The 15758-nt window shown below is 35.6% G+C and overlaps 4 protein-coding genes and 1 long non-coding RNA gene across 6 annotated transcripts; 3 read left to right on the plus strand and 2 right to left on the minus strand.

Moving 5' to 3' along the window:
* Positions 1-3662: 3662 nt before the first annotated feature.
* LOC104811722 lies at positions 3663-6481 on the plus strand. The gene is made up of 7 exons (XM_010538531.2): positions 3663-4070; positions 4375-4461; positions 4566-4823; positions 4979-5143; positions 5237-5290; positions 5389-5535; positions 5740-6481. Exons 1-7 carry the CDS (start codon positions 3876-3878, stop codon positions 6115-6117), a joined length of 1284 nt encoding a protein of 427 aa, XP_010536833.1. The 5' UTR covers positions 3663-3875; the 3' UTR covers positions 6118-6481.
* A 1173-nt stretch (positions 6482-7654) lies between these two features.
* On the plus strand, positions 7655-7948 carry LOC109116609 (arabinogalactan peptide 13-like). Its single transcript, XM_019202391.1, has one exon. It carries the CDS (start codon positions 7746-7748, stop codon positions 7929-7931), a length of 186 nt encoding a protein of 61 aa, XP_019057936.1. The 5' UTR covers positions 7655-7745; the 3' UTR covers positions 7932-7948.
* Positions 7949-9020: 1072 nt separating this feature from the next.
* LOC104811724 lies at positions 9021-10759 on the plus strand. Its single transcript, XR_771490.1, has 3 exons — positions 9021-9443; positions 9642-9802; positions 10684-10759. It is a non-coding gene; the product is annotated as an uncharacterized LOC104811724 (long non-coding RNA).
* LOC104811723 (metabotropic glutamate receptor-like protein P) lies at positions 9842-11103 on the minus strand. Its single transcript, XM_010538532.2, has 2 exons — positions 10677-11103; positions 9842-10329 (listed from the first exon to the last, which is right to left on the minus strand). Exons 1-2 carry the CDS (start codon positions 10949-10951, stop codon positions 10056-10058), a joined length of 549 nt encoding a protein of 182 aa, XP_010536834.1. The 5' UTR covers positions 10952-11103; the 3' UTR covers positions 9842-10055.
* A 1413-nt stretch (positions 11104-12516) lies between these two features.
* Positions 12517-15537, minus strand: LOC104811725 (mitogen-activated protein kinase kinase 6). 2 transcript variants are annotated; one of them, XM_010538534.2, is made up of 9 exons: positions 15523-15537; positions 15251-15418; positions 14848-14932; positions 14596-14730; positions 13909-14133; positions 13620-13802; positions 13289-13512; positions 13152-13197; positions 12517-13049 (listed from the first exon to the last, which is right to left on the minus strand). In XM_010538534.2, exons 2-9 carry the CDS (start codon positions 15322-15324, stop codon positions 12957-12959), a joined length of 1065 nt encoding a protein of 354 aa, XP_010536836.1. In that variant the 5' UTR covers positions 15325-15418; positions 15523-15537; the 3' UTR covers positions 12517-12956. The 2 variants fall into 2 exon arrangements, with proteins under 2 accessions (XP_010536836.1, XP_010536835.1); XM_010538533.2 differs by lacking the exon at positions 15523-15537 and having other exon boundaries at positions 15251-15445.
* Between the last annotated feature and the right edge of the window lie 221 nt (positions 15538-15758).

Raw genomic sequence — 15758 nt, forward strand, 5'->3', positions numbered from 1 at the left:
GCACTTGTTCATTTTGATCGAAATCTTGCAGGACAGGACAGGTGGAGACAGAACAGCTTCTCTGTCGTGTTGCCTTCGAGTTCCTGCAGGTAATTAACACCCAATGTGAAGTTGTTCTTTTTGGCTTGAAGAAAAGATTCCACGTCCTAAAGGATCTTGATCCTATTTCAATCACTTGTTCATCTCATTAGTTTCTTGATCTCCGTTCAAGTTGCAGAGTTTTCTGCAATCCTATCCAAAAGGGACGCAGATAGACTGTTCTGAACTCGTCGTTTCCCATGCACTGACCGACTCGTACCTTTTTTTCTTCTTCTTCCCGACAAAATCAATGAGATCTTAGGAACCGTAGAATGTTTAGTCGTAATTTTTGTTTTTAAAAAAAAAAATACGAGATGCATACGTTTAAGAAGAGGCATGATGAATTCATGGGTTGGTGTATTGTATATTGCAGACAAAACAGTGCCCACTTTTTACACAGTTTTCCATTCACTTGCATTCGAGCGTATAATTATTATGCATACGCACATAAGTCATGAGTTTGCATGTGTACGTATGTCTCCCTACGTACATACAAAATTATATATATATATATATATATATATATAGTTGGTCTCCTCGTATAGTCCACCTTCTGTTATTTGCATGCCCCTGTCCATTCCCACCCAACGTTTATATAAAATCCACCAAATCCAAAATGTGTATTTGTCTGCTGCTTCTATGGTAGGATGTGAATCTACATGACAATGCATAATGAAGTTAATCCATGTCAAATGTTATGGTTATAATCAAAATATTGAAGATAGCCAAAAAAAAATCCATATAAAATCATGAATTTTACAACTTATATATAAAATCATGAAATTTATTAATCATGCCAAATTCTCAAAAGTTAATAAATAGGTGGAAATATGATAAAATTTATAAAAGATGGTAGGTATAAAGTTCATGATTTTTATATAATTTTTTTTTTAAAGTTTGTGATTTTTAAGATTAATGTATCTAAAAAAGACATTTTGGGTTATCTTTGCAATTTGCAAGTGTCATGTGTATTCAAAATCTATTGTATCATTTCCATCTTATCCATATGATTGTATTGAGTATAATTGCTGACTTGGACATTCACGCATGCACATATAATATAAGTTAAGTATTTTTATGATTAGAATTTAGAAAAGACAACAAGGTGATTAACGAGGATCATGGCGTAATTAGTTAAATATTTTGCCTTTTTTTTTTAATTTTATTTTAAACACACCAAAAAAAAAAAGATAATAAAAAAAAATCTCCACCTCCAAAAATGATCGCTTTTCATCTGTTTTGACAAATTCCCCTTTCATCACTTTATTGATAGTTTTCGGTTACAATAATTTCATTAACCACTCTAATAATTAATATCTGTCTAATTGATTTGTAATGGAACTGAACTGATTAATAAGATCCACATATTATGGATCTTTATAATATTGAATTTGTTAAAGATATTTAAAAACCTATTTAAAAAGGTGAACGAACACCTTAAAGTTTCATGTATCTGGTAAAGTTGCATATTTGTATCCGTAATTAAAATACTATTTAATCTCAAGAATCTCTTTCTCTAAAATATAAATAGCTTAATCACTACATTATTAATCTGTATATAAAATGATGTTAATCTGAAAAAATATCTAGTTTTATTCCTTTAAAATATAAATATTTGTAACATAATAATTGAATTTTCTTAGTTATAAAACTTTTTTTAAAAGAGATCACAAAAATCTCTTTTTGTGGAATCTCATGATGATGTTCTGCTGCACTGTGACTCCTTGGATTCCCTTGTTCATTTGCACTTTCATTACCGTTGGTTAATTTTTTTTCTCTCTTTCCATTTTTTACCCTTCATCTAACAGACGTCATAGCGTACACGTGTACGGTGATTAATCCATGTGGTGCAGTAACGCCGTCAAACAATAAACGGCAAGTGACGGTCTTTCCGTTGTGCATCGGTAACGGCGACGGACCAACCAACAGCTCCATCGGGAGACAGAATCTGTCTGACCTTCCCATAATGCCCTCGAAATTGGTCTCTTTTTTTTATCAATTGTATAATAAATTTTAATATGTAATATATTTTTAAATAAGCTGTTTATAAGACAAAAAGTACGAACAAATTTTAAAAATATAATAATATATAATTCTATAAAACGTAAAATTTCTATATTCTAAATTCAAAATATGAACCATACCTCTTAACGTAATAAACATAATTGATTATGTTATACAATCTAACCTATATATATATATATATATTTCTGTATCATTGCTAAATGGAATGGAAAAGGTTTTAACATGTCTAATAGAAAAACTAGTTTAACCTCCTTTGATATCAACAACTTCTATTTTTAAATAAAACTTGTAAGATTTCTCAGTTTGGAAATACAACCATTTTATTTATAAAATACAACCTTTAGCATATTTAAAAATTTTACTTTTCAAGTCATAATGTAATGGTAATACAGATGCTAATTTTTAATTAAATAAAATTAGTCATTCCACAAGTAATATCATGGGTCAAACATTTTTTTTTTAATTCCTGAAAAAGTTGGCACTTTTTGCAGAAACTGTTCTATGATTTATTAAATTATCTTTAAAGCCAGTGTTAGATACGATGTTTCAGAATATTGAAATTATAATTTTTTAGAAATATAATTGAAGAATCTATCTTAAATGAAAAATAAAAAGAATTTATTCGGTATGTATTATTTTTTTTTCTATATCATTATTTGATTACAATAGAAGAATATATGCTGAAACTCCGTACAACATTGTTATAATATCCTGTACACTCCTTATATATTATATAAATTCGATGGTTGGTTTTGAAAATTTTGTATAGTTTTTCTCACTATAGTTAAAAAAATTAATATATTAATTCTGAAAATATCGTAATTATCCATCACTAGTGCCTAGTGGATATTTTTTCTGTTTAGTGACATATGAACTCTGAGTTATTATATAAATCAGTCGGATTTAAATATATTGTAGATTAGAGGGTTATAATTGGAATTCCAGTTGGTCGAGTCGTGAATTTACATCGACTCGCTCGCCGGGCCTGTTGGGCTCCACTTCCTTTTATTTTATTTTATTTTTAATAGCGTCATTGTTGCAAACTCTGTTCATATAATTTTATTATTTTATCAGAAACTGTGAAATTCGGAAAACCGATTAAATTTTATATTCCGCGCAGATTTTTTAAAAAAAAAAACTGAAAATGTTAAGTGGGAATAACCTTCTTTTTCTTATATTTTAAATTTTTAACGTACTGTGTAAATGTTATCAAATCTAATAATATTTTGTTGCAAGTGTTTCTTTTAAATTCGTCGAAAGTTTTAGAATATTTATACATACATATATATATATAGAGAGAGATTAGCATATAAAATTAATATGCATAAGAAGTTTACACCAATTATCTAATAATGAATATGGTTTCAGAGAGATTCGCATATAAAAAAACAAAACCTTGTTCAATTTGACCTGCAAAACTCGGGTTTAGGAGTAGATTTTTAAATTCGGTCCTTTATTGTTCCTCTTTAAAACGATGAAAAGGGAGTTTGAAATTAATGGAGAAATAAAAGTAAGAGAGAGAGAGAGGCTGACGAGAAAAGGGGGGAGAGAGAGAGAGAAAGTGGAGTCTTTTCATCATCAAAGAGAGAGAGAGAGAGAGACCCACTTCCATGTACCAGTGGCAGCAGCAGCAGCACTACTGGTGGTAGTGGAGGTTGCCCAAGAAGGAAGAAGACCAAAAGGTGTTAGCTTTCTTAAACTACGCCTCAAGTGTGCGCAGGGTAAGCGGAGCGAAGGCAAAAGCTTCCTCTTCTTCTTGGCTCTGCAGAAGTATGTGGAGGAGGAGGATGAGTGCGGCGCATTGTAGCAGCAGGGGGAGGAGGGTCTCGAAGGGGCTTCTTGCTTTGTTCTGCTTATGGGGACTGCTCTCGCCAACATGCGCCGCGAGGTTCGGTGTCTCAAGGCAGAGTTTCGAGGTGAAGAAGCACTTGAAGCGCTTGAACAAACCAGCCGTTAAGAGCATTCAGGTTTTGGGTTTTTCTTTTGTCCTTCCTTAACCACATTCTCATAAGAAAAATTTGTCTTTATCTTTTCAAGTTTTTCCTTTGGGGGCGTTTGTTTGGTTGCTGAGAAAGTGCAAGAAAGTGATATTTTTGGTTTCAATCAAATGCATCTGAGCCATTCTTCCTTTTGGTGGACTGATTATTACGACTTATGGGTGTTACAATTCCTGATGGGTTCTAAGAGTTTATGTGTTCAAGATCGTATATGAGAACCCTAAACGAAACTAGTTTCCTGTAAAATTCCTGATTTTTCTTGATATTTAAACAGAGCCCAGATGGGGATGTGATAGACTGTGTTCACATATCAAAGCAAGCGGCTTTTGATCATCCCTTCCTCAAGGACCACAAGATTCAGGTTTTGTATTACACTCTCCACCATTATGTTTTCTACTCATCAATTGCCTTTTCCTTAGCAATAACCTGTCTTGTCTTGTGGAACATTGTTCTTGTTTTGAACAGATGAGACCCGGTTATCACCCAGAAAGGCTGTTTGATGAGGACAAAGAACCCGAAAATCCGAAACAGAGAGTGAATCCCATCACTCAGTTGTGGCACCAAAATGGGAAGTGCCCTGAAGGGACAGTACCTGTGAGGAGGACCAAGGCAGAGGATGTCCTGAGGGCGAGTTCTGTGAAACGCTACGGCAGGAAGAAACACCGTTCTGTCCCTCAGCCTCAGTCTGCTGACCCCGACCTTGTCAACCAAAGCGGTCATCAGGTAGATCATTAGATCACTTCTCTCTCTCTCTCTCTTGTCAGAAATGGTTTCCTGAACTTGCTTTGGAGACACTGAAAATCTCTTACAGGGCCCTTGTGATGGAATTTCATATCATTCTTGTTCTAATCTTTCTCTGTTCTCATGTGGGCAACTAGCATGCAATAGCTTATGTGGAAGGAGGCAAGTTTTATGGAGCAAAGGCGACTATAAATGTGTGGGAACCCAAAGTACTGAACCCTAATGAATTCAGCTTGTCTCAGCTATGGATTCTTGGCGGTGCTTTTGGTCAAGATCTCAACAGCATTGAAGCCGGTTGGCAGGTGAAATTTAGCCATCAGTTTTAGCATTGAATTCCAGCAGTACATCACCAACTACGTCATATTCTTAAATTCTTTTTGATGGACTCAAAACAGGTGAGCCCGGATTTATACGGCGATAACAACACGAGGCTTTTCACGTACTGGACGGTAAGATTCCCGAACTACACCTGAAATTTTCTTCAGGTGTATGTGCTGGGCTAATGGGGGGTTTCTTCTGAAATTCTTTTGATTGAACAAATTAACAGAGCGATGCGTATCAAGCTACCGGCTGCTACAATCTCCTTTGCTCGGGTTTTATACAAATCAACAGTGAAATAGCCATGGGAGCCAGCATTTCTCCGGTATCTGGCCTCCATAGCCCTCAGTATGATATCAGTATACTCATCTGGAAGGTAAAAAACTTACCTTTTCCGTGCACACAATTCATCGTTATCATCACGTCTTATGGGCAGCCCTAAAAACGTTGAGCTTTTCCTCCCTTTCAGACCAAATTGTCTTCTGTCTATCTGAATTCACAGTATAAACTCTTTCATCTGCGAAACTTAGAACTGTTTCCAAGAACACGGATGGATCTTTCTAAACCTTATTCCTTGTAGGATCCGAAAGAAGGGCACTGGTGGATGCAGTTTGGGGATGGATACGTCCTAGGCTACTGGCCGTCTTTCCTGTTCTCGTATTTAACAGACAGCGCTTCAATAATCGAATGGGGAGGGGAAGTGGTGAACACAGAAGCAGACGGCCACCACACTTCCACGCAGATGGGAAGTGGTCGGTTTCCAGACGAAGGATTCACCAAAGCGAGTTACTTCAGGAACATCCAAGTGGTCGACCATTCCAACAATCTCAAAGCTCCTAAAGGGCTCAACACTTTCACCGAGCAGTCCAACTGCTACGATGTTCAGATGGGTAAGAACGATGACTGGGGTCATTTCTTTTACTACGGAGGGCCCGGTAGAAACCCTAAATGCCCCTGAAAATTAAACGCCATGAACGGAAAGAAGAGATGATCAACAGAAGAAAAAAACGATCTTTTACCGGGTTTTTCTTCGTCCATGTGAAATATGATTGATTCTAGTTGATTTTCGTTACGGTTACCTGTCCTCTCATTTCGTAGACATTGTTGTTCTTGGGTCTGTAGGTTTTTTCTGGGTAAAGGTCAGTGCAGTGGTGTATAATGTGGTTCCACTGAATGGGATTTTTTGGGTCATGTGGTTTCTTGGCTTGCAAGTAAAGCTTTTCCTGTTGTGAGTGTGAATGAGTTGTAACTTGTATTGGTTTGTTCATCACCTTTCTTGGTTTTGTCTAATTGTATGAGAAAGTTGGAAACCTTTGGTATTATTCGGAGTCTTTGCAAGAGGGAAAATTCTCTCTCTCTCTATAGGAGTTGAATAGATGAAGTTTTTAGAGTTTTTAAAATTTAAAAACCAAAAAAAAAATGATAATTTTGTAAATTTAGTTATAAAATTAGTTATAATTGTTTTGTTAACGATTGATTTCATTTTGCATTATCTATATATCGGGCTTATTACAGACGAAGAAAGAAATATATGTTTAAATAATAATTATAATTAACATGTAAATTCTTGTCATCTTTTGGTATATAATTGCGTACACTTAATTTGCTGTAATTTTAGCATGATTCAAATAATTAATATAAGATCTCAATATCAACTAATTAATTTTTTGTAACGTGATATTTAGATACTAATCTTATAATAAGCAACAAAATGATACGACGAATCAAATATCAGCGGCGGTAAATATTAAATTAAAAAAAAACGGAAAAAGAAAATACAATAATTGTGGGATGGTGCCAACCATGTTACTCGATCACATGGAACCACCAAGCAAAATCCAATAAATATTTATCGACTCTTCTCATTTTTACGTATAAACAAACCCTAGAAAACAGCACATGCTTTCTCTCACAATTTATTTTCATTTTGACAAAAAAAAAAATGTCTAATTAACTGCATAATTCTTGGACCGACCAATTAGATTAATGTTTATTAACTAACATAGGGAATGTAGACAAATAATATAACCTTTGAACAAATATTGTTACGAATTCGAGTTTAATTTCGTGTGTATAAAAATATGGCATCAGAAAAATTTAGATTGGACCAACCAAACAATATCAATTTTCGTGTGGTCAGACTTATTTCTATAATTTCATTAATCAATGTAAAATGTTTTCCCTAACTATTAATTATAAATTAATCGAGCATGCGTTAGCCTTTTTCACCTATTTTTTTATACACTGTTGATGTCATCGTGTGGACCAAAGCCCTTGCGTGTCATGAATTCACCTCTTACAGTACAACAGTCGCATAAATTATTTGGTTTCTTATGTATAGTTCCATACTATATTATATAATTTAATATTATATCGAGTTGGACCAGTGGTTAAACATTATAATTTTTAATATATGCTTTGGTGTAAAGTGGCATTGTACACATACACACTTGGACTTGCATGCGTATATATGTCAGTATAAATACCCACAAACTCAAAACCCTTTCCTCTCATCATTTGCTCTCTCTCTCTCTCAAGTCTCATCTCGTATAGATCACACATAACTGAAGAGCACAAGAAATATTAATGGAGGCAATGAAGATGAAGCTCTTCCTGGCGGTGGTGTTGGCGGCGGCGATGGCCTTCTCCGCCGTGAATCCGGCGGCTGCCTCCGTGGAAGCTCCGGCGCCGAGCCCTCCCTCCGGCGCTTCCTCCTTTGTTCCCGCTCTCTTCGCCTCCGTAGCCGCTTTGGCCTTCGGTTTGCTCATCTAAGCAATATATATATATATATATATATATATGCTCTCTAATAATTTATTTTAAAAGATTTAAATAAAATCTTCGTATTGACATTGTCGTGTTATGCTGTCTTGTCTTGTCTTGTCTTGTCGTTGGGATTCTTGGAGTTCCGGTGATAATGGTGGTGGTAGTTTGATTGACGTGTTCTTTGTTCTCTCTCTCTCTATATATATATATATGTATTTCATGTATTAATGTTGTAAGATTTGATTCGTCTCTGTATTAATAAAATCTATTTTCCCCCCTTCTTCCGCTTAATTTCTTTACTTAATTATAATTACAATGTGGTGCAACGGACTATGTACCAAACTAAAATGAACGAATACATCATCTACAAAAGAATTGAGATAACATATGAATTTAAAATAGATGTCATATATATATATATATGTGCAACATAATATAAATTCAAGAAATTTACGTAACTGTTACAAAAAAAAAGGCATTAATTGACGTCTTAGCCTGCCGATAGCTACACTATGCTAATCGTTTTATGTATAACCCATGTTTAGTTTAGCATATCATTGGTTAATTAAAGAGTAAACAAATGAATAGGAATTTCTTGAATTAATCAAAAGAGTTTAAAAAGGCTGAAAAGGAGATTGAAGGCTTGTGTTATGTTTTTTTTTTCAAAGTGGGAGACAAAAGCAAATAACTTTTCTAAGCATCCTCTTTTGGACCCAACCGAACTTTTTTTCTTCTCTCTACGATATAGGAGAACGAACTTTACAACGGATTTATTATTATTATTATTATTATTAATAAAGGAAGATCATTTCGAATTTTGGTTCAGATTCGGTTTGGTTATATTCGAATTCGGTTATTTTTTTTTATATAAAAAATATAATCATTCGGTTTTATATAAACTTCGATTCAATTTGGTTTTGTTTCGATTCGATTGGGTTTGAATTCAGTTTTTTTTTTATTATAGAAAAGTTATGACCGTTCAGTTTATATATCAAATTCGATTCGATTATAATTATATCTTATTCGGTTCGGTTAATAATCAAAATGTCATCCTCTAATAATAATTATAGATAAAGATGGCAGAAAAGGGTTGAGATTGCACATAATTTTTTTGCGGGGTTAAAAGATAAAATTTTAAACTTCCGTAAGTGGGCCGTAAAACAAAAAATAATCGGGCCGAATTTTGGTGTCCGTTAGCTTTTTGAGCCCGTAACTGAACTCACCGTTAACATGGGAACATCTTCCTTCTCGTGAACATCATATATAAACCCTGTAGATATAAAACCGAGAGAAAACGCAACGGTTTCCATACGAGAGGAAGAGAGAGAATCACTCGATCTCTCTTCTTCTTCTTCGCCGGGAACCCTAACAACTAGTTCACGCCATTGTTGGAGGCTTTCACTGTTATCACCGCGTGATCATGGGCTGATCGCCTTCAAATGTTGCCGGGAATCGTCACTGGCCGACTTGGCGTGATCGGTTGTTCGACGCAGCGGCGTTAAAGTTAAGGCGATGCAGGTGATCGCTTAATTTTAATCTCTGGAAATCAAAATTCTTACTGGAGACTACTACTCATCTGATATGTATGCATTGTCTGTAAACGGGAATTAGAGAAAATGTTGATCTTCTCTGTAGCGTCGAATCCGAAATCTCCATTTTTGGGCTTTCTTCTAGAAGCCTGGCATCCTCGTATAAAATTTGGTACTGTCGTCCTAGGTTGCTGTCTGAACAGAGCACAAGGTACAAGTAGAGGAGGAGGGGTTTGTCCAAGTTTATTATCTGTTTGCCATCTCCAACTCCGCGGGGCCATGGCCGTGGTTATGTGGAGATGCTCCCACCTGTCTATTTGATTCTTCTCAACACAAGACGATCCCGAGGTAATGGATTTGTCTATAAGTTGATTCATTTTTGCCTGATTCAGGGGAAAGAGCAGTTTATAAGATACTTGAATATGTTACAGACCTGGGAAAGAAAACGAACCAAAACCGATGTCTCCGTTCTCATTCGGTTTCAGAAAACCCAGAATACAAACTGAACCGAACCGAGAGATTTGTTTTTGTTTTTGTTTTCTGATCATATCATAGCATAGGAAAAAGGGTTAAGCTTTAAACCTAAATTGGATGCATTTTTTTACAGTGGATTTTTGCTGATAAAAGCAGCTTTTATGCACAAGGAAAGTGAAGAAGGTTGTCTTGTTGCCTTCTTGGAGATTGTGGCTTTAGGGCTGAATGCTCTTTTGTGGCTCTGATCCAATAACCCACAAGAGCTCTTGCATGGCTTCATTCTCACAGCTCCACCCCCACTTCTGCTCCATTTCTTCTTGCAAAGATCCTCTATGCTTTTCGCATTTGCTATAGAAGTGAATGATTGTGATTTGCCTTCATAAAACTTGGACAACCCTCTCCTGTGATACACACCAGCATAACTCTTGTTAGTTTTTTGCTGTGTTTAAAATAAACAAGTTCTAGAGAAAAGGGTTGGTGAGATTCCAAGATTTAAGTGGAAGCAAAATGAAAAAGGATCCAAAGAAGCTTATGTTAGAGATTCATGTCAGCAGATCTATAAGAACCAGATGACATGAGGTCATTAGAATGAGTTCTGGAATCTCTAAAGCTGGTCTCGACTAATCTATCTATTTGTTCATGAAAAAACATTCTTTTTATATGTATGATGAATCTTTGGGTTCAAAATGATTGACCAGGAAACCATGTAATGAGATGGGAGATCTTATATATGGAGATGTTTTCTTACTTGATAGGGAGGTGATTCATGAGCTCAGATAGATCATGGAGAGGCCCATTTGAAGACGGTGATGATGAAGAAGAAGAAGAGGAAGCATCCTCTGCGAAATCTGATGAAGAAGACATAGATGAACATGATGAAGAAGAATCTCTTGAATCTTCTTCCAGGGATGTTTCATCTGATATTGAACTTGAGACTCCATCAATGTCTTCTTCTTCTTCAACCACGATCCTCGCATCATATCTCTCTTTTCCCATCTGCTCTAGATTCAGATGGGTGTTCATCTTTTCCTTTCTTTTCCTCTTCTCTTTCTTCTCGGATTCTTGAACAGCAACGAAACCGGAACAGGTGAGTTTCTTGTCAAAATGTTTGTGTTTTATAATGGGAAACACACAGACATGAGTCTTATCTCTCTCTCTATATATATATATATATATATATATATATCACTGTGTGTACGTAAATGCGTATGTGGATATATACAACAGACATAGACACGAGATACATATATGGATATGCAGAAGAGTTTGGGTGTCAGAGAAAAAAAGATAAAAAAGACTTGTAGCCTTGTAGGCAACACTTACGTGCAAGTCGTGGATAACGTTGACCCTTTATCCCTCCATTCATTTCATTTAATTTAGTTATTTATATATGCCAATTTATTTTTTAAATATTTGTTATAATTCCTTGTTTTTTGAATTAATTTATCGTTCCCACTGTTATGTTTTACCTTCTTTTCCTTGTTCTGAATTAGCAGTTTTTATTCTGCATTATAATCCCATTTCTTTTTAATTAATGTTAAAAATTCCATACTATATATAGTTGTTACAAAAAAAAGAGAGTTCTATTATAGTTTATGTGTATTAATTTTGACTGTTTATTTCATCAAAACATAAAACAATTGAGGTCTGACAAAGTAAGATATATAACTTGTACACAAAAATGAGTATTGTCGGTTAATATATATATATATATTATGGTTGATAATTTTTTATTCGTTGTTATTCCCCATACTGATAGGCAAGAAGATAAGACCCATTACTTGGAACATATCCATATCATATCCGACTCACCATCTCCCCCCTTATTATTATCTATATTATTTTTTTGTTTTATTTTTATTTTGGCTAAAAATTAAGGTTACATCATAGCACCTTTGATCTTCAAAGATTTGACAATTTTACATATTCTGATAATATTAATAATTATGCCCTATCCTTTAAAGCAAGATTCTTGTCTGTCCAGTTTTTTTTATTAGTATCTTTCCTTTTTTACTTTTATCCCAATACTAATACCATTAGACTTAGATATTTTGTATTTTAATTCAAATTTAGCTTCAATAATCTTATGTTTAAATATTTAATTTTTTATGGTATTTATAATACAGACGAGATTCTTCTCTCTTTTTTTTGCTACATTCTTTTTGTTTTTCTTTATGACTAGGCCTCATTTTTCTTTTTCTTTTTTGGTGTGCCTTAATTTCTTATGCACTAAATATTCATTTCTTTTAAAATACACATAGATCTATTTATGAATTGGTATATGACCACATACTTGTGTGTGCATATATATATATATATATGTCACATATGTTAAGAATGTCTATTTATTTATAGAATTTAATATTAATTGTTTTCAAAAAAAACATTTTTACCAAATAAATGCTTCACGGCAATTAAAAGCATTCTTTGTCTAAAAGTATAGAAAGTAAACAAATCTGTTATTCAATAATTCCCATACACAATTATCAACATAAATTATAATATACAAGACTTGTAAAATACCCAACCTGAAGCTTCATATCAATAAATGATAAAAATAGAATGCTCATGTTAAGTATTGTTGCCGACAAAAGGGAAAAAAAAAATTTAATTTAAGATATCAAAATGCTGACTCGAAACAAAACATTTGTGTGGAAGAGAATACATGGAAACCGAAGTTGACTCGTCCAAATCGTACCCATGACTCACCACCGCCACATGTTTTCCGTTGGTAGGATCTATGTGTAATAATCTTATCCTTCAATAGTCCCACAACTATGAAAATGTGTGTGTGTGTATATATATATATAACACCCACCTTTCTATTCATGCGTCTGTTCACATGCATCATGTGATACCATACTCATATGTTCATATAGCATTGACTCTGTACATAATAAAAAGAACATGGAGCATCATTGGCTTTGACATGATAAGGATTGATGAACATCAAATTATCATCATCATCATCATCTCACATCATATACCAAATGCGATAGGGATGAAGTGATGCAGAAGCAGAAGAGACTTATCTAGGGTAGTTAACAGGTGGTTCCAAGCTTCCAACAAGAATGCCAAGATCGATGTCCTTGTCCTCGAACTTTTTTATGAAGGGATGACGCTGAAAAATTACGAACGCATATCGCAGAAACATTTCGTAAAAAGATTCAGAAACTTTCATGTCGGGAAAGATTTTGAGAGTTCTGAGTGAATGTTTACATACCAATAGGTCCAAAGACGAGGATCTATCCCGAGGATCTTTCTGTATGCTGCAGTAATGTAAATGGTGATGATGACCCTTTAACGTATAAAACTGTTTTCCGCAATGAAATGATAGTTATATGATTATATAATAAGTACCAGGCTGATACAAAGGAGCAGAATTCGGGTGAGAATTGATTCGGAGGAGCAGTTGGTGGTGGACTTTCTACAATGGCAGCCAAGAGCTCGTAAAAGCTAGGAGAGTTCTCCTGATCTTCGGATTGTAAGTAAGGGAATCGTCCTATGGCGCATTCTAACACCGACAAACCCAAACTCCAGATGTCACTGCTGTATTCATACGTGCTCCCGCTAATTCTCTCGGGCTGAAGTGAAGAAGAAACGAAAAACTGATCAGGCTCTGTCATAAAGTTACTGATCAAGAAGCTGTGTAATGAATTGAGTTGAGAGGATTTCATAAGTGGTTGCGTACCGACATATAGTTGTAAGTTCCAACAAAGGTGTCCCTCTGACCCATGGAGCTAGCCAGAGATGCACTGACACCAAAATCTGATATTTTTACTTCCCCTTTATGGTTTACAAGGAGGTTCGACGGTTTTATGTCTCGGTGTATGACATGTCTTTCGTTGTGCAGGTACACGAGCCCTTGCAAAACCTGTAGAGACGACATAAAAGTTCTAAACAATGGTTCGAAACCGAGAAAGAGGAAAGTCATACAGGATGTTTGAATCAGTTGGGGAGTGATTTGGACATTCATGGACCTGTTTACAAGCAACAGCGAGGTATGGCTCAAGGATTGTCTTCACTTGTTTTATCACATCTGCAAGAGAGCCACGATCCATGTATTCTAGGACAAGGGAAAACGCTCCATTGTGATAAAAGGACTGATAGCAAACCACAACATGTGGACATTGTGATGCTTGGTTTATTATCAGCTCCTGGACGATCTGTTTGCGGATTTCCTCTTGTATATTCATTTGGATGACCTGAAATTCATAAACACACTAATTCAGAAGCCAAATCTGAAAACCTGTTTGTGAGGAACGAGCATCTGGAACACTTTAGTTCTCTCCTTGCAACATTGTATCCATATATCAAAATACTAATTGTGTTTCTGTAGAGTCCAGAAGTGTTACAAAAAATGCTTAATGATGCTCACCTTTATTTGCCTTTCAATTATCGGAACCGAATCTATAGTTAGCATTTTCTTGCTGCTAGACTTCTCTGGGCATGCACACACACACGGACAGCAAATTCTCCCATTAAAGCTACATTCATATAATCTTAAAAGCCAAAGTTTCCCACACCCATTTTATGATCCCCTAAGATAAAGACGCATGAATCCTATTAGACTCCATAGAACGAACCCCTCTGGAGATCGGAGATCCAAGTTTGAAACTTGCCAAGGAAAAGAAAAGGGTATATTCGTGATTGTTATGGAAACACACCTTCATAGCAAATAACTTGCCATCCCATTTGTGCCGGACAAGTTGCACCACACCGCCATTTCCTTTTCCGATGACTTTCACACTCTCAAGGTCTGCTGGGGTAATCTCGAAATCAAGCTCCTTGCCTTCAGAGGGCTGTTGAAGAGAAAACAGTGTAAACACAAATATTCTCAAGATGCTCTTCTTGTCAGACATCAGCTGATGATTTCGATCGGATATGCCCGGAAGGATGCGTTCAGACAGGGAACTTACTCTTGATTCCTTCTCATCAGACATCAGCCGCAGCCCTTTTTGGTTCAGAAGCAAATCTCCATCGCAGAATGTACCACTAGCAGTCCTGTGATTTTGTAAAAACATAAGTAAAGAGGGTGGAAATTAACTACCTTCCGAGAAATCAAGTGTTCCCCGATTCAACTTACGCACCCATATCTCACAATGCAGATTCGTAAACTCGAAAATTTAAAAACGCAGACGAATTCAGGATCTAAACACTTCAGTCTATTCGCTGATTCTTACACCCTCTAAGGCTAAACCTTAAAAACTCCATTTTCTCGATTGCTAGGGCTATTACTAGAAACATTACTGGTTTTGAACACTTTCTCATTTTCTCGCGCTAGAGTATGTTCGAATGCAAGGGAGAGAAATCGAAGCTTACAAGAAGGAAGAGATTGGGGTTTCCTGAGCTGGGACGGAGAGCTTGAGCTCCGTCAATGGCGTTTTAATCTTCATCGTCTTCGCCAGATGATCTAGGTATTTCGCTCGCTAGGGTTTGAGGTGGGTGAGCAAACTCCAAGAGAGAGAGATTAATAACTTCTTAATTTTCCTAGCGCAGAGAAGACGACGACTGTTCGTGTCAACGGCCTCACAATTTTGAATGCTACGGACCGGGAAAAAAAAAAAAAAGGAAAAAAATTGTAGCGAAATTACCGTAATACCCTGCGTCCGTTAATCAAACCCAATATAGCCCATTACTCGGTCCGTCAAGGCCCATAGTTTGATATTAAAGCTCATTAGGCCCATTAAGCTAACCCTTTTTTTTTTTTGTTGAGATGTCTCAGATTTTTTTGTCAATCTTCCTGTAATGGATGAGATTCTCTCAGTCGTTGTACAGACATTCCATCTGGAGTCCTGTCTGAAAACTCTCATGTCCCAGAAGCAAAAAG

This window comes from Tarenaya hassleriana, unplaced genomic scaffold, assembly GCF_000463585.1.
Source record: "Tarenaya hassleriana unplaced genomic scaffold, ASM46358v1 Cleome2, whole genome shotgun sequence".
NCBI classification, from domain to species: Eukaryota; Viridiplantae; Streptophyta; class Magnoliopsida; order Brassicales; family Cleomaceae; genus Tarenaya; species Tarenaya hassleriana.